An 18,488-nucleotide genomic window follows, 5' to 3' on the forward strand; every position below is an offset into this window, starting at 1 on the left:
TTATTGATGATGATAATAATAATAATAATAATAATAATAGTAATAATAGTAATAAAATAGTGAAGTACAAAGCATACAATGAATACAATATTTTTAGGTACACACAGTAAGGAAAATTATGATTTTATATATATATATATATATATATATATATATATATATAAAGTTCTATATTCGATATGGGCTTGGCTAAAATGCGTCTCGTCGGTTTACTCGGCCATTTGCTTTTCAGATGGCAGCAGAGTTGGATAGTTAGTCTAGTTATATTAGCAGAGTTGGCTGAATTTGTGAGACATGTGCTGCTTCGTAAAATGGGGCAAACAACTAAAACTGCTCATGAAAGAGCGAATTTTAGAAAAATAGAAGCGAATTTTGAGAAAAATAGATGCTAATTTTGGTGAAAATAGATGATAAAAATTCAGGTCCCTACTAATTATCCATGTTATGTTACTATGACAATAGTGAGGTATAACTTTCTAATGAATAAACAGTCCAGGAAAATGTACTTTCCATGTACGTGCACTAAAAATATAGTAGGCCTATTGCATGCCGTTCATTAATTACTTCTCTTGTCGTAGAATAGGCCCATAGGCTACTCTTGATTTGAAAACCGAGTAAAAAACAAAACATTCAAACCAACACAACTGTAGTTTCATTCCCGAAACTGGGTGACGTATTCTACGTGCCCGTGTACCCTGATATAGCGCTATTATTTTTTTCCTGTAATGCCCAATTTTATAATCAATAAATCAGTACAGAAACATTTATTATTCTTTAAACTCTAAATTTCCCTCTTCTTTGTTAACAATCTTAAGTACGTTATTGGTCTATTTTTATTTACAGTATTTCTCCTCTAAATTTCTGTCTGAAGGTACGTATTTTTTTCTTTTACTTGTTGTATTTCAATAAAATGAAGATGTTTATAAAGTTAACTTAATGTGTAATCTTTTAATATCTCTGAATTAATTAATGACGGTAGAGATATGATTAAATTCTTCTGACAAGCACAGTAGCCGATAAAGTTAGAATATCTTCTGAGCTTTGCAGCTGCATGCGGATATTATCTGTTCTCCAGACCCTGAAACAAGTTCAAGTTCTACTGCTGGCGTCTCTTGATAATCGCGTGATTAAATCTTGCACGAGTTTCTCGTTTCGAGGAACAGAGTTTCAGTTTCAACAATAGCAACGTAAGTATTTTTCTTCGGTTTGTTTTGTTTCGCTTAATTTCCTCTGTAGCTATAATTGCATTTCCACTGTCATAATCGACAAATTTAATGTATCATCATACTCAAAGGCAAGAACTGTGATAATTTTATTGCTTATATTATTCTGATTAAATATTATGTTTTATTTAACGACGCTCGCAACTTCAGAGGTTATATCAGCGTCGCTGGTGTGCCGGAATTGCCCGCAAGAGTTTATTTTACATGTCAGTAAATCTGCTGACATGAACCTGTCCCATTCCAGCACACTTAAATGTCGACCTGGGCCGGGATCGAACCCGCAACTTCGGGCACAGAAGGCCAGCACTATACCGACTAATAATACTAATAATAATAATAATAATAATAATAATAAGCTTAATAATAATAATAATAATAATAATAATAATAATAATAATAATAATAATAATAATTTATTTAATCTGGCAGAGCTAAGGCCAGTAGATCTTCTCTTCCGCCCAGGGGTCGTCAGCACAGAGCACCTTGGGGCTAGCGGCTTTTACCCGCGGAAAACGCAGTGCACCATGGTGCACTCGTAGCTGCTAGCGGGTAAGCTCTCTATCTCTTCCTGCTGCACGACGGTGCACACGGGACGGCACCGCTTACCCTTTGCACATTTCAGCGAGTGCTGACGACCACTGCTCTAATTGAATACAACAGATTTATAGTAATTTATTACTAGAACTCGGATTTTACCTTTTATGCGTACTTTTTTCCCTGAAGGAATAAATAAAAACAAATGATGTCGGTACATGTTTCATGACTAATTATACCACCTGGCATAGTTTAACTGTGCCTAAAAATGCCTGCTTTACCCATTAGTACCTATTTGTGTTTTTAGCCTAAAATTGCCTGAATTAAATATTCACAGTGCAACAGGGAGGGTTAGTGATAAGATTAGGGATAAATGGAGTAATGTATTAAGAAAAAATCTTGGATTTTCAATTTTGAATACTGTATGCGATGTTACGAATGGGGAGGATGTAGATCTCCCGGAACAAATAAGCATGGCAAATATATTACGGTGTACCGTTCCACCCATCCTTCATCATATGACAAATATAGCTAAGTTTGAATCCGCACCCATCACGTCAGTGTAGTGTAATATGTAGCTAGTCGGCAATATATGTAATGGAGGGGGAAAGGAACTGGCCACCCTACACCATTATCTCCTGGCTTAGTTGCCTCATAAGTGCTGCCTTGTTGGTATCACTTGTGAGGTTCAGATCTGTCTTCGGACAGTTGACTAAACAACTATAACACGTCACTGTCAGTTGAAAGGTCTTTTTTCAGTTTACAAAATGATTCTTTCAGATAAAAGATGGAATTTAACACCGGAAAATCTAGAAAATTTAGTATTATTGCGATGTATTCCAATGCCAACTATGAATAGCACCAGGAGGATGAGAACATCGAAAGAATGTAAAACCATGACAATAATTTTGCTTTGCGGTCAATAAGTGTCAAGATTATGGTAGGTGGATAAATATTGAAAACGGGACGCGAGATAGAGATAAGTGGATAAATACAATATATGAAAGAGTACGGAAAGACAAAAGATTTTTGTACGATATTCTAATCTAGTCGGAGCCAGGACAACATTTCGAGGGATGGTGTTACGTGATCAGCCCGGCGAATATTGCAGACAAGACGGACGCATATATAATGTACACTTTGCAGTCTCTGTGCCAAAGTAATGCTTAGGACAGTAAACAGAATATTCGAAGTGGGCATCACTAGTGTTTGCACTAAAATCTTTTTCTGGGAAAAGATAGAAAGTTCTTGAATCGCCTAAACGAGTGGATCAGTGAGAATACTTTTTTGAAAGTTTCTGCAACTTGCATGTTCCAATTTAAACTTTTATCCATATGTATACTCCGGTTCTTTACTGATTCACTGAACGGAATTTCAGTGCCCTTTATTTTAATGAGAGAAAGATTTGGTATGATAATATGTAGGTTTAGATAAGCACTGACATCGGCGGAAAGAGCAGCTATCGTGCTAGAGCAGTCCCTACACTTTCTGATTCTATTTCCAGCTATGATCATAACAAAGATAAGAGTCATAGCCTACTATCCTCAATAAATTGTATATGATTTGTTATCATTGCATAATTATCAACAGCAATACCAAAGTGCTGATAAGTTTTCTGATAATTCCATAAGCTTACCGAATGTTTCTTAACATGTCAAGAAAGACTGAGTGTAAAGCGAAATGATATTATTATCGCAGAAAATTATCAGCACGAGTGTTATTCAGCTAGATAATTCCCACGCAAATATTAATCTGATTGCATCTGTGCATTCCATTATTTTTCTGTGAAAGCAGAAGTTACGGATGCATACATAAGTCTTCTGGAATTTGGAATTCGTTGATAAATATTTGAAAAAATAAAAGCATGGCCTGAAATACTTCACTTCACAATACCGTAGTGCTAATAAATTCTAATTGGTTTCGCCAAAAAGTTATTCCTTATTTTAATCATACCATTATGTATTATAACCTTCAGATCAATTCACAGATGGCTCTTACTTTGTTTTGTTTATGACAGGGCAGAAAAAAAGTACGGTTGTGTTGTTTTCCTGTTTTTAGGAATAAAAGCAAAGTAATTTAAAATCCACTTCTGAATTAATTTGATGATTAAAAATAATGTGGTATGTAAAATGAGCCATGAATTTTGATAAAAATTGCCCTCATCCTTGTTGTTGCCCTTATAGCGGTTCTTGTTGTCGTCGTCATGGTCCTGGTCCTTATTGTCTTTGTCGTGATTGTTGTCATGATCCTCGTTGTCTTTGTTGTTACCTAAATATCTTACACACGTGATATGACCATATATATAAACTTAAAAAGAAGACATGAAAATAATGTATTGATTTTTTTCGAATTCCCTGACACCCTTACAATTCCAAACATGTTCACAACAACAATCACCAACAGCATTAACGTTTCACGCAAATGTAAGGATACGATAAATCCCGTCACTTTTTTCTGTTATCCAGAAAACGAAAGTTAATCTTCTTAGTTGGAGGTATATTAAATGTTAACAGTTAAGTATGCATTTTGGATAATAGTCCAAGAAAATGTAGTATCATCTGCAACACGATATAAAAATTAAATTGTTGCAAACATGTAATAAGAATATCCTTGTCGCCTTTGTGACACTCTTCTCTTTTAGTGTTCTGTAATTGTGAATTAAATTCTATATGAGCCAACTTCAGCTGTGAGCAGTATGGATTGAAGATAAATGCCAACAAGACGAAGACCATGGTCACAGGAAGAAAAGTAAAGAAGGTAAACTTGCGAATTCTAAATGAGGCAGTAGAGTAAGTGGACAGCTTCAAATATTTGGAGTGTACTATAAGCAGTAACATGAGCTGCTGCCAAGAAGTCAAAAGAAGAATAGCAATGGCCGAGGAAGTTTTTAATAGAAAAAGGAACATCTTCTGCCGACCTCTGAAAAAAGAACTAAGGAAGAGACTAGTGAAGTGTTTTGTGTGGAGGTGGCATTGTAGGTGGCAGAAACACGGACATTATGACGAAGTGAAGATAAGCGGCTAGAAGCATTTGAAATGTGGATATGGAGAAGGATGGAGCGTGTGAGGTGGACACACAGAATAAGAAACGAAGCTGTGTTGGAAAGAGTGGGTGAAGAAAGAATGATGCTGAAACTGATCAGGAAAAGGAAAAGGAAATGGCTGGTCACTGGTTGAGAAGAAACTGCCTTCTGAATGATGCACTGGAAGAAATGGTGAACGGGAGAAGAAGTTATCAGATGATAGACGACATTAAGATATGTGGATCATATGCGGAGACAAAGAGTAAGGCAGAAAATAGGAAAGACTGGAGAATGCTGGGTTTGCAGTGAAAGACCTACTTATGGACAGAACACGGTGAATAACTGAATCAATTTAATGCTGTGTCCAATACAGTCTGTGACGAGCACAATGTCCACCTCTGACGTGTGTGTGTTAAATGAACCAGTATAATTGGCAGCCACAATTCCATATAGATTCTTATTGATAATCCCACAATAGAGCTTGCAAGACTGCAAGCCACAATTTTCATTATTGTATCCCATCCAGGACTCTGTCTTAAGATCTTTTTAAATCTTTTTCATAGCAGTAGCTCCAGCCTTTCGTAACAATATTTCCTTAGTGTGGACTGGACAGAGACTGGCATATTTGTCCATTTCCAAAGAAATTCCTTCAGTGTTTTATTTTCCAGATTATTCAAAGGAATATTTTCTGAAATCATTGCAGCACACAATTTTGAATTGGATTTTTCCTGGATGCCATCATCTGATGGAAACTGGAAGAGAAGGCTATTTGATTTTTGTTGTCTGGCAGCGTTGCTTTGAAGCTCTGTTGCATTTTTATTTTATGGTGTTACAGTAGATGATATCCTTTTTTCACACTTAACCTAAATACGAGTAGGAAAATAATACACGAATCTTGAATTCATATTCGAAGTAATGCAGATTAGAATAAGAAATAGAACAGCCCATGAAATCCCATTAGGGCGAGGGGCTCCTGTAACGCCTATTAAAGGGATAGCTCAATTACTCCCAATTGGCGAGCCAATCCAATTGTAATTTTTGCCTACTCTCCTTGCCTTCCTTTGGTTAATTCCTTACTCTCTGTTTGTGCCTTCGGTTTTTATACTACATAAAGTATAATATAAACTATAAATATATATGTGAGGTCTCGCCGTCTTCATTGAATACATTGACTACAAGTAGCCATACTGTAGATATAGCTATTAAATTGAGAAAAATTCGTTCCGGCACCGGGAATTGAACCCGAGATCTCTCAGCTCTGCGCGCTGAGCGCTCTTTCAGTTGAAGAGCTTGGATCACTATATCCTATGCTTGTCCGGTTCGTTATTTGTTGGTTGCTGATTCTATCCCCCCAGGTGACGTGTAAATGCAGATTAGATATCAAAATCTTACAACAAAATATCAATCTCGAAACTACTATCTCTTTGCAACATATGAAGAAGAAATTGGGTTCATTTCCATCTGATAACCGTTTTTGGAGCAACACGCTCCTAAACAATGTCCGCTTTGCCATTGTTTCGGCTTAAACTATTCTCGTTGTTGTGGTTTAATGTATAATCTATACAAATCTCGCTTGTTTGATTCAAATAATACAACACTCTCAATAAAATTAAAATATGAAATGAAACAGAACTACAATGAACAATAACGTCTGAAAAACAGTGATGCCACATTCTAAAAATTTAGCTACTGTCTATGATGCAATCAGTGTTAAAACAGCGTGATTTTCGTTGCCATAGAAACGAGCTAAATTTTCACAACAAAATTTACCAACAATACTCCGTCAATATTACTCCTATTTCCAGTTCCTTATTTGACAGGAGATTCAAGGATTTTAAACTTTGAAAAGTTAAAAGACCGAAATAGGTATTTATAAGGCTTAGTTCCAGAAATAAGCACATATCAACAAAACACGCAATTTTAGGCGCTCCAGAACTTCCAAATATTAATGCTAAAGCTTTATAATGGATAATAAAGAGTCTTTACCTTCGAGTAAATGATCCAGGTGTGTTTGACGTCGCATGTGTGGGAGGTTTTCACCACTATTTGATCTCCTTATAGATTGATGTGTAGCAGAAAAGAAAAAAGAAAAAGAAAAGATAGTTTGAAAATTGGCCTATGAATTCAGACCTAAATTGTTTATTCTCATATTTCAGAAATTAACAATGTCTAGTAAAAAATCAGAAGCGGCTCTTGAAACAGTGCTGCATGCTGTACAGAAGAATTATATTTCTCTAAATGATCAAGATATGAAGAGATATGGCGAGCATTTTACAAAAGTAAGTATCGTAATATAGGATTCCCACAAGTGATTTTTTGGGTTTCGAACACATCTAATTTATGTTTAACAAAAGAATTACATAAAGTTGGTACTGATAGGAAGAAAAACTTTCACTTAAAAAAAAAAAACTTTGGTCTAGTATACATCATAGGCAGTAACACTGCCGCATAATATTATTATTCATCATCGAGAAGAAATGCCTGCCATAGAAGACGGAAAAACATTTTATATCGTGGATTTCATGTTATCCAGTCTGTTATTACTAGAGACAGGCACAATATGAACAACACTTTTGCAAAATATGAAATAAATATTTCAATATTGAAATGTCTTCATTCCTAAACCATTTGGAGCACGTTTACATCATAGTTTACAAACTAAGCCTTTAAATATAAATAATTTTGTCTACTTTTAATACGGTATGCTACAAAAAGAAAAACAATAAATCTACACAATTAAACAGTTTGTCAGCATCAGAAAATCCTCATCTGAATGTAAGAACAAGGTAACTCAATTTTTTTACACTGAATAAAACAACAATAAAAGTTGTTACATTGGTTCGTCTCAACACTTATTACAATACAACACAAGCAACTTTTCCATGTTTTCCTGCAAAAGATTGCATCCTTCTGTGAGTTATTATTATTTGGTACGATGAAAAACTCATAAAGTTTCAAGAAGAGGAGAAATTAAGTAGACTGCAAAATTAATAGTTGAAATCCTTAAAAAAATTAATTCACGTTTAAAAGTAGATATTGCAACACTGAGAAGACTTCCACTGGCTTCGAAGAAATAAGCAAAGGTAGAATAGGAATCACTTATTTAGTTGGCTTCTCTAATTCATCGACGCTACGAGTTCAATGGCTGGAGATTTCACTTGTCCTTTAGAATCCCGGAATGTTGGTGGAATGGGTAGCTTGGGGTTTTCAAGACTTCGTGGAAAGCATCTCTACTGTCTCCTTATAATGTCTGGAAACCCCTGTTCACTGGTGGTTATGGAAATATTAATATTTTACCAAAATACTATGGCATAAACATATTCCTGGCGTTAATTACATTCTATACGACAATATTTTGTTGTTAATGCATTCTATACAGCGTGAAATTTTTTCGTTCCCATACTGCTAGGAGGAATGGTTTAGTATACGAAATTTCATATTTTGAATTCGCAAGTGTCCGATTTTAAGTAGTGCTGTCAATCAATCAGAATATTTAATTGATTAACGATTTGAATTTAATCGATTAATCGACAGACTAATCGAGCTTTGATCGATTTCAAAAAAGTTTTAATATACTGTAATACACAATTATTGTTAAATTTAATTTGTGTTTGATAATAAGCATAAGTATAAAATGTAGTAAAGTGACATCAAAAACTTTTTCCTTGTATTTTAACTATGTCCTGATTGCACCTATGCAGTGCAAAATATTACCATGGCAACTAAAACTTACCATTAAGCAAAGACTGCACGGTATAGTGAAAAAACAAGGTACAATAAAAATGTAAGGAAGAAGTTTTTGATGTGACTGTTTATATGTATATACTGTATTGTTGTATTACAAAACAATACTATTTTAGTTATTTACTAACATATTTATTATGTAGGCTTATTGTGTCAATTCTCTGGGGATTTTTGAGAGAAAACAAAATAATAAAAAAGAAGTATGAAGACTCATCTAGTTAACACTGCTTCATCCATGATTTTAAACATGTGAGTGCATTCACATGCTCCGAATTAAGTGCTGCTCTACATTTAGTAACAATGTTTTCTGCATGAAAATTTTCTTTTCTGTCAAGCACTTCTCCACGATCGTTCAACTTAAATCCAAACGTTTCACCGGGTTTACTTCTCAAATTCTCATAGGCCTATGACATAATGGTGTTTTCATTTTTTCCACAGATCACAAAAATCTGATTTTTTTCTTTAGCAGACTAACACACAAGCTTCATCTAGAAACTCAGTAAAGAAACTGCAACAGAACAGCAGACTGGTCCCTATTGTAATCGGGTTCCAAATTTTAGAAAAATAAGAAGATAGTTACTCTTTCACTTGCACACAGTATAGCCATGGCTAAGGGATGAGGGGAGCGAATTCCAGAAAAGTATGTATTTCATATGCTAGCAAGACGAGATGACAAACTTAATAAGGGTTTCGCATTGCGTTTCAACTTTCAATAAGGGTAGACCAGGTCACTGTCCTCATATCTTAAAATCTTTCTGAAGTGTTTGTGCAAAGAGTTGTCCTATGCTACCTGCTACCTGCTTTGCAGTTACAAAATAACGGTATTATCGTGTTTGAAGTAAGCAACTTCTGAGAGACGAATATTGTCGGAATTTTACTCTGAGTTTGCATTAACAAAATAATAATTAATATCAAGTGCAACTGATTAATTTTAATCGACTCAATTATTCAATTAAGTATTTTTGATCAATTAATATTAAAATAGAAATTGACCGATTAATCGATCAGATTAATTGATTAAATCCCACAACACTAATTTTATGGCAAGGGGATGTATTTGTAAGAGGAAGTCAACCAATAAGCGAGGAAACAGTTGAGCGTGTCCAGCAAAGTTTCTCATGTAGTCCGCGAAAATCTACCATCAGGATCAGCAAATCCCAAAGTTAACTGTGTGAAAGACTCTACAATAATTATTGTTGTTACTGTTGCCAGGTATTAACCCAACTCATCGAGCTCATGAAGCAAGAAGACGTCCTGTTTAAAGCTATATACAGCAGGCTTTGTGGAGCCGGCAGTTATTATGACGGCCTGAAAGTTGGCAAACCCGAAGAATATGATATGGACGTTGTAATGAGACTGCCCATTAACTATAACGACGTTATTGTGAGTAATGACACTTTTTAATAGTGGTGACAAGACTGTATTCAAGGTGCCAACAAGGAGCCAAGGTTGTCAGGCTTTCAGAATATAAATAAGGGACAGTTGCAACATTTAACTAAACGAAATATGAGAGAGAGGGAGAGGCGGAGTGGGAGGAAAGGGGGAGGGAGAGAGTGAGGGAAGTGGGAGAAGGGGGAGAGAGAGGGGAAAAGAGAGGAGGATACAGGTGGAGAGCGAGAGAGGGGAAGGGGAGAGAGCGAAAGAGATATTCATTCATTCATTCATTTCATTCAAAGTGTTCTACAAAGCCTTGGTTCTGCTCAAGGACAGGTCTTTCACTGCAAACCCAAAATTCTTCAGTCTTTCCTATTTTCTGCCTTCCTCTTAATCTCCGCCTATGATCCATATATCTTAATGTCGTCTATCATCTTATACTTTCTTCTGCCTCGAACTCTTCTCCCGTTCGCCATTCCTTCCAGTACATCCTTCAGAAGGCAATTTCTTCTCAGCCAGTGACCCAGGCAAATCCTTTTCCTCTTCCTGATCAGTTTCAGCATCATTCTTTCTTCGAAGTAAAGAGAAGCGATTAGAAGCATTTGAAATGTGGACATGGAGAAGGATTGAGCATGTGAAATGGACAGACAGAATAAGAAACGAAGCTGTGTTGGAAAGAGTGGGTGAAGAGAGATATATATCTATAAGCGCCATTTCAAAGCATAGAATAGAATGTTACAAGACAGTATAAGGAAAAATTACCTTTGCCTTACGCCATTACAGTTATATTAATTATTAACCATTAATATATTGTCATTATTAAAATTTAGAAGTTACATTAACGAAGTGGATCACATGCAGAGATTACGAGGAAGGCAGAAAATAAGAAATATTGAAGAATGCTGGGTTTGCAGTGCAAGATCTGCCCTTGGGCAGAACACTTATGTAAGTATGTAGTCTATTAATGATGTCTGGTTTCAGATTGGGATGATGCAATTGTAAAGCTTGTGTTCTTACGAATCATTAAATGCATGTTGCATGATTCTAAAATTGTATTCTTCACCTGACATAATTAGGAACATTAACTCCAGATGTTTGAGATGGGCAGGGCATGTAGCCTAGCATGTATGGACGACTCCAGAAGTGCATATAGAGTGTTAGTTGGGAGGCTGTAGGGAAAAAGACCTTTGGGGAGGCCGAGACGTAGATGGGAGGATAATATTAAAATGGATTTGAGGGAGGTGGGATATGATGATAGAGCCTGGATTAATCTTGCTCGGGATAGGGATCGATGGTGGGCTTATGTGAGGGAGCCAATGAATCTCCGGGTCACTCGGCATACAAAACTCCGCCAAGAGAGAGAGGGAGGGAGAGGGAGAGAGAGAAGACAATTCAAACTTCAGACTAAGAAATGGCTATAAAATAAGCCTTTTTACAATATGAATGAATTTTTTGAAAATGATGTAATATTTTAGTCGAATTTTATTATTTTTTAGTTTTTAATCTTTTTAAAACTGACACATTGTATTTATAATATTACATTGACGAGGCCTCTTGTACTATGTACTTTCAGGCAAATAAAGAATATGAAGCTGGTTGTGTACACCAATTTACTGACAGAGTCGTTGACCAGGGTGCGCCATAGGAGGTTGGTCTACGCTACACCCACGATGAAATGATATGATTTGTTGGGATACCAGAGGGGAACTGAAGCTTCTGGAGAAAATCCCTCCCCTAATACAAACCATAAGTTCGGGTATGCTGGAGATCGAACCAGGTCCACAGGATTATAAGTCCAGCACTCTAGTCACTAACCTAACTTACCTAAAACATGTAGTTTATGGCTTTTGTTGGAACTTGATCACAATCTGTGACGTCACTATCATTTAACACTGGCTTTGCATTGTGTCTGGCAGCACATTCCTTATCTGATTAATGGTAAAAATGTAAAATAAGTCTTTGATTTCAGATTGATAACAGTGGAGTACCGGCAGCTTTCACTAAAGTGAAGATCACAAAAGCAATGGACCATTTGAGACAACATCCTGAATGGACATCCAAATATCGGTATGTCTTCTGATCTGGATAGGATTTATCATTCACTTGTCCTTAACATTTTTGTAATACAAAACTTTTCTGAAAGTTGTTTTTTGTTACACAGCCTATTTTAAACAGTATTTGTGTAATACTGTACATCCATTCCAAAATTTGATTCGTGTTACATAATCAATCTTATACAACATTTGTATAGCACAACCTATCTTAAATAGTATTTGTGTAACATAATCATTCTTGAATGTGAAATGTGTTAACACAATTTACCTTAAACAGAAGTTGTGTAATAAAAATACGAGAGTTCGGGCATCAGTCATGGCAACATTTTTTTTTTCAAAGTTAACCTATGGTATCACAAGATGCCGGCATCCATAGTATTGAAGTATGCGGTCGCATCACTACACCTTTTCCAGTTGTATTTCAGATATGTCAATTCAGTTTCAGATAGTATCAAAAGTATTTCAGATTTGTCAATTGTATTTCAAATGGCATCAAATATATTTCAGATTTGTCAATTGTATGTCAGATGGTATCAAATGTATTTCAGATCATAAGCAATGCATTTAAGATTACATAGTCACTTTTATTTCATAAAATAACAAATGTAGGCCTACTTGAGATTTTAACATATATTAAAAAAAATGAAAAATGGATTTAAAAAATCCTCAACTTTATTGCATTTTAGCATCCGACAGGCATATTCACCATAGCTAAAGCTGCAGCTTGATGAATTGTACTGTGTTGTACTGCACAAGCACAATCATCACCAACAATATTATGTGTGTTGCTTCATCAATTTTACTCTACAGTAGGTAAATTAGCCTACAACATCAGGAGCTATGACGTCAGGAATTCCAAGATGGTTTTTATGTACGTCTTCAATTTACACCAAATGATCTCAATGGATTTAACATTGGAGAATAAGGTGCCAACCATAACTTCTGAAATATAAATGATAGTTTCTGAAATACAATTGACAAATCTGAAATACAATTGATGTTTTCTGAAATACAATTGATACTATCTGAAATTGAATTGACTAATCTGAAATACAAATGATACTATCTGAAATTAAATTGACAAATCTGAAATAAAATTTATGTTTTCTGAAATACAACTGATACTATCTGAAATTTAATTGATTAATGTGAAATACAAATAACAAATCTAAAATACAATTGATATTTTCTGAAATTCAACTGGAAAAGGTGTAGATAGCAGTGTGATGTATGATTATCGCAGTAGCATGTCCACAACACTTTGCCTAGTCAAGTAGAAAGGTCTTTGACCTGAGTTAGAATTTAGGAAGAAGTGAAGTGTAGATAATAATAATAATAATAATAATAATAATAATAATAATAATAATAATAATAATAATGATTTATTTTAGCTGGCAGAGTTAAGGCCATAAGGCCTTTTCTTCCACTCAACCAGCAAAAAGTGTATATACATATGCATGAATTAACAAAGAAATCAACAATTTGATTTAGATGAGAGTTACATGTACACAAGAGTTATTTACGAATTAAACAACAAAATACTATGAACTATTAATTAAACACTGAGATAAATTGTGTAGCAGAATTGAGCTAAAATACATAGAATGTTAATATATTTCAAATAATATTAGATAATAGAAAGAGATTATTATGAGACAATTTTGAAAATACAGCACTATCAGGATGATGTCTAAAGAAAGAAGTAACAATGTAGTCAGTGATAGTTTAAATCAGTATGATTGGAGTGAAATGCTAATAAGGTTATCTTTTAAGCAGTTTTTAAAGGTGTTTATTGTCTTGCAGCCCCTAATACTTTGTGACAAGGAATTCCATTGACTCAAGGTGGATACTATAAAAGATGATGAATAACAAGATGTTCTATGAAGAGGTATACTTAGCGTGCCACAGATAAGTCATCTGGTATTTACGTCGTGGTTGGAGTATAGATAAGAGAACCGAGACGAAAGGTAATTTGGTGTTGAGGTGTGCAGAATTCGAAAGAGTAAAGACAAAGAGTGTAAAGTTCTGCGTTCTTTAAGTCGGAGCCACGAAAGACTTGCAAAGGACGGTGATATGTGATCATATCGTCGGATGTTGCACACGTATCTGACGCACATATTCTGAGCTCGCTGTAACTTGAATGACAGTTCAGAACTTAGGTCACTTAACAAAACGTCACAATAATTGATAGGGAAGATAGAAGAGTGGATACAAGTAATGGTAAAGTTAGTGAATTAAGGAGAGAAAGACACTGGCGTGGCTCAGTTGGTTAAGGCGCTTGCCTGGCAGTCTGAAGTTGTGCTCGGGCATGGGTTCGATCTCCGCTTCGGCTGATTACCTGGCTGGGTTTTTTCCGAGGTTTTCCCCAACCGTAAGGTGAATACCAGGTAATCTATGGCGAATTCTCGGCCTCATCTCGCCAAATACCATCTCGCTATCACCAATCTCATCGATGCTAAATAACCTCGTAGTTGATACAGCGTCATTAAATAACCAACTAAAAAAAAAAAAAAAAAGGAGAGAAGAGAAGAAAGGATAAAGTTTAGTACAGGAGAGAAATAGGGTGAAAAGTACCAATGAAGAACCGGACTTTTGAAAATTTAAGTAGAAAGGTAAAAAGCATCAGCGAGAAGATAGAAGAGTTGATAGCAGAGAACAATAAATTAAAGAAGAAAATGAGTGACTACGATCGCAATATGAGGAAAAAGAACAATACCGTAATATTTGGTGTTGAAGAAATGGGGTGCGAAAAAGAGATGGAAACCTTTGAGATAGTAAACTACATACGGTATGTGTAGAATGATCTATACTTTGGAGTTGTGGGATGAAAATGTCGAGCATCCATACAGATCAGGAGAGGATCCAACAGGCCTATCCTTTTGAGCTTTAAAATACAAGAATAAGGGAAGTTATTCTGAGTAATCAAAGGAAGCTCAGTAATTCAGAAGTGAGAGCAGAAGTAGATATTTGAAGTCAGACAGAAGAAAGCGGGTACTACCATATATGAAAACATCAAGATCGAAAGGACATTTTGCTAAAATGTACGATGATAAGCTGAAAGTGAATGGTACATTTTTTGATCTGGAGTTTTGCTTAAAGAACGAAGGGCACCCTGAATTTGGATTACAGGCACCGAAGAGAAGATCAAATGTGAACAGCTAACAGATTCCAAGAGAGAAAAGGTCAGTTTTGCTGAGGGAAGAAATAGTGTCAGCCGACAGTCAAGAATAACCACTTAAACCAAGACGAAGAAGAGGAATGGTGGACAAAAATCATCCCAACTGCAAGGATGGAACAGAAGATAGTCGAAGGTTATCACGTGGCAACAGGAGATAGTAACGAGGTTAAGAACCGACATGATGACGAACGAGGAAGTAGGCCTATAAACATGATGACTTGACATGGAGAGGGAAGCAACATTAAACTGCAAAGTAAGAGGAATGGTAAGAAAGCACTTGAGAATGAGTGGCATGGGAAAAGGAAAGAAGAGTGATGGGAGAAAGCTAATCCATGAATTGGGGTGTGAAAATAGGGGAGGAAGTGATAGTAATAAGGGTGGGTGTGAAAGAAGTAATTTAAAAGACTCTAATGCAGTGTCTGTTAGGGATATTGTTGAGAATTTTAAAGATTTTAGAATCATGATGGTAAAAAAATTCGAGCAATTAAATCAAACGTTAAATGAGCCATGGAGGGTAACGAAAATCGGTGAAAAATATTGTGGAGGATACGAGATTTGATAGTATAAGGAAGACAAATGGGTGAAGAAAGTGCAAGCTACGAAGAAGGGGGAGGAGTGGTCAGTGAACGAGATAGAGATCAGTGTTGATAACGACCAGCTTTACTAAGGTAAAAAAAAAGACTAGTGAATAGTATTTTTCGAGTTAATGAATGACCAATATTAGTGAGCTAGTAAATATCAAGTAAAAGAGTAGATGGAAAGATTAATATCAAGCCATCAGAATAATAATGGTGTGAATAGTAGAAATTATTGATGGTGCACATAAATTATAGCGAATGAATCGGCTGTAGAAGTGAATGGTATAAACAGTAAGGTATATGTGAACTAGTGAATAAATAATGAATAAAAAACAAGGTAGGATAAGGATTAAACAGATAATGGACAGAGCAGCAGAGGGGAGGTAGCTATAGTCACATCGCTGTTACTTCCGGCATGACTCCTCCTCTCTGCTTACGTCTTAGGAAGTGAAGGCTCTGTAAAGTTCTTGTTCGGCTAGCTATTTCATTGCTCCTCTTATACACGATTTTGTATACTAAAGTTACATATTCATTTTCTCGATACTTTACCATGCCCAATTTAGGCCTAATCAGTTAATAAATTCCGTTCTAATTCTTTTAGCCAATTCGATTTCATTTTCGTCGAGCACCCAACTGTATGCATTTTTTCCCAGTATTATTGTATCTTTTCTCTGTAATATATACCCAGATATTTTATTTTCCTTACTGAAACAGTCCCCATGCTACTATCCATACCCATTTCATAATTAGCCTTCACATTTGAGAAATTTCTTGAACAGTTTTAACAGTAAGCCTAGATGTCTGTGATCACTTACAGTATATTTTACTTATGGGACCTTGGTTCTTTCCTTGGCATATCTGTGGTTTTGTAATGGAAGTAACACTTTGTGGAGCAATTTTTCATCAAACGGTACTATCATTCCATCACTGTTCCATTTTTATCTTCCCATCACCTCATAAACTTTGAACTGCTTCTGTAGTTTGAAAGAATAGTTAAAAAATCAATTGTTCCAGGTTTATGGACTCCTGGAGGAATAAAGGCGACTACCTGTTGAGGACCGAGTTTCTGAGCTGGATAGAAAGTGTGGTGAATAAAGCTCTAAATAGACTTGCAAAAAAAGAAACCCAACTGCTATGAACTTGTACTTGACAACCCTCACAGAGGGGAAAAAATACGATATCAGGTATGTTGTGAGTATCACATGCAATTCATAACACGGTATGAGCAAGTGGGAAATAAGTAAGTTTACTCTTTTGGCTGCATGTAAGTACACTGAGGGATAATATTCATCAGGAAAGCATATTATTGTGCATATTATTTTAATTTGCTCGGATTACATTAAATGTATCTCAGAAACAAAACGTAGCATAATTATTCAGATATAATGCATGTAATTGCATCGAGAATTATATACTGTATATTTTTTTTGTAGGCTAATTTTTATTGTAAACATGGCAACTCTCAACTCTGTCATAAACATGACAGCATGGTTAGACTAATACTTAGATTATGAAAATTTAAAACAATAGTATTATGGTACGTTGTTTTGGAGTATATTACACTATATGGAATATTTTGTCAAAGATAACCTAAAATTACGGAACAAGAACTTTCAGCCTCCATTTATAGTAAAATAAAATAAAATCTTTTTTGAACATAGATATGCATAAGTGAATGAAGAACAGTACTGTGCTTGTTTAGCTACAATTATTTCAAAATATTACAATATGCATGTTGCTGAAGAAGAATCAGAAAAGGACCTGTGGATTAAACCATGGAGTACAAGACATGACAAGAAAAATATCCATCAAAACTTACTAACATAGCTGTTGTTTAGTCAACTGTCCGAAGACAGGTCTGAATCTCACACGTGATACCAACATGGTACCACTTATGAGGCAACTAGGCCAGGAGATAATGGAGTAGGGTGGTCAGTTCCTTTCCTCTTCCAAGCATACTAGCCGACTAGTTACATATTACACTAATCAGACTTCAGATGTATACAAACAATATTGTTCTTCCCCTGACACATATCGTCAAGTGAGATGTGCTGCCTGATAATAAATGTACATATCAGCTAGAACCCCAATCAGATAATCCAAAAATTTTAAAAGTTATATAAATTATTTGAAAATGGATGAAGTAATTTTCAGTTTGTTCAGTCATGTACAGCCTTCCTGCATAGCAGTTTTAGTCTCTGCTATTTTTATGTACACCTCTCGTCTTTTATTTCAGTTTTTGTAGTACATGTGTCTTATGTTATATTATAACATTTAATTTGCTTCATATTCTCATTTCAGCATTTCGGTCGTAGTAACAATCCAACAATATTTACTTTTCACCATATTGGTTTCAAGCTAGTCAGATCTTTTATAGAAGGTAACAAGCTGCACTTACATTTTACAAAAGATATTTTATCAAATAAACTTTCATAAAATAAAACCAATTACAGTGTCATATATTTTATAAAAGATCTTTGATAGTGTAATAACAGCCTAAAACGTAACATAACATAAACACAACTCTGAAATCATTTAAAAATAAACTTTTAATAACAGACCTACACTACTCAAAACAATATTACAGGTACCATGAATTACATAAAAATTTTTATTGAACAGGGGTAAAGGTATGAAAATTGAGAAATATATTATTAATGAGATGACATTATTTACCAGCATGAGTATGTCTGTTCATGAAGTTTCCATCTCTAGTCCTGCTAATAAGATTAGATGTACTAGTTCTTACTTTCGAGGAACTTGATTAATGTAAAAGCCTAC

General features: G+C 35.2%; 1 protein-coding gene and 1 long non-coding RNA gene across 2 annotated transcripts in view; one reads left to right on the forward strand and one right to left on the reverse strand.

The window, feature by feature from the left end:
• LOC138702867 (uncharacterized) overlaps nt 1–18,488 on the reverse strand; it is a 154,126-nt gene that overhangs the window by 21,172 nt on the left and 114,466 nt on the right. The window lies entirely within an intron of this gene.
• Nucleotides 1,024–18,488, forward strand: part of LOC138702817 (cyclic GMP-AMP synthase-like receptor) — a 35,914-nt gene continuing 18,449 nt past the window's right edge. Inside the window, exons 1-5 of the mRNA XM_069830114.1 lie at nt 1,024–1,187; nt 6,936–7,058; nt 9,736–9,906; nt 11,867–11,964; nt 16,722–16,842. Coding sequence (XP_069686215.1) covers nt 6,945–7,058; nt 9,736–9,906; nt 11,867–11,964; nt 16,722–16,842 — 504 coding nt within the window. The 5' untranslated portion in view covers nt 1,024–1,187; nt 6,936–6,944. The remainder of the gene's footprint in view (nt 1,188–6,935; nt 7,059–9,735; nt 9,907–11,866; nt 11,965–16,721; nt 16,843–18,488) is intronic.

Source organism: Periplaneta americana, chromosome 7, assembly GCF_040183065.1.
Source record: "Periplaneta americana isolate PAMFEO1 chromosome 7, P.americana_PAMFEO1_priV1, whole genome shotgun sequence".
NCBI lineage: Eukaryota > Metazoa > Arthropoda > Insecta > Blattodea > Blattidae > Periplaneta > Periplaneta americana.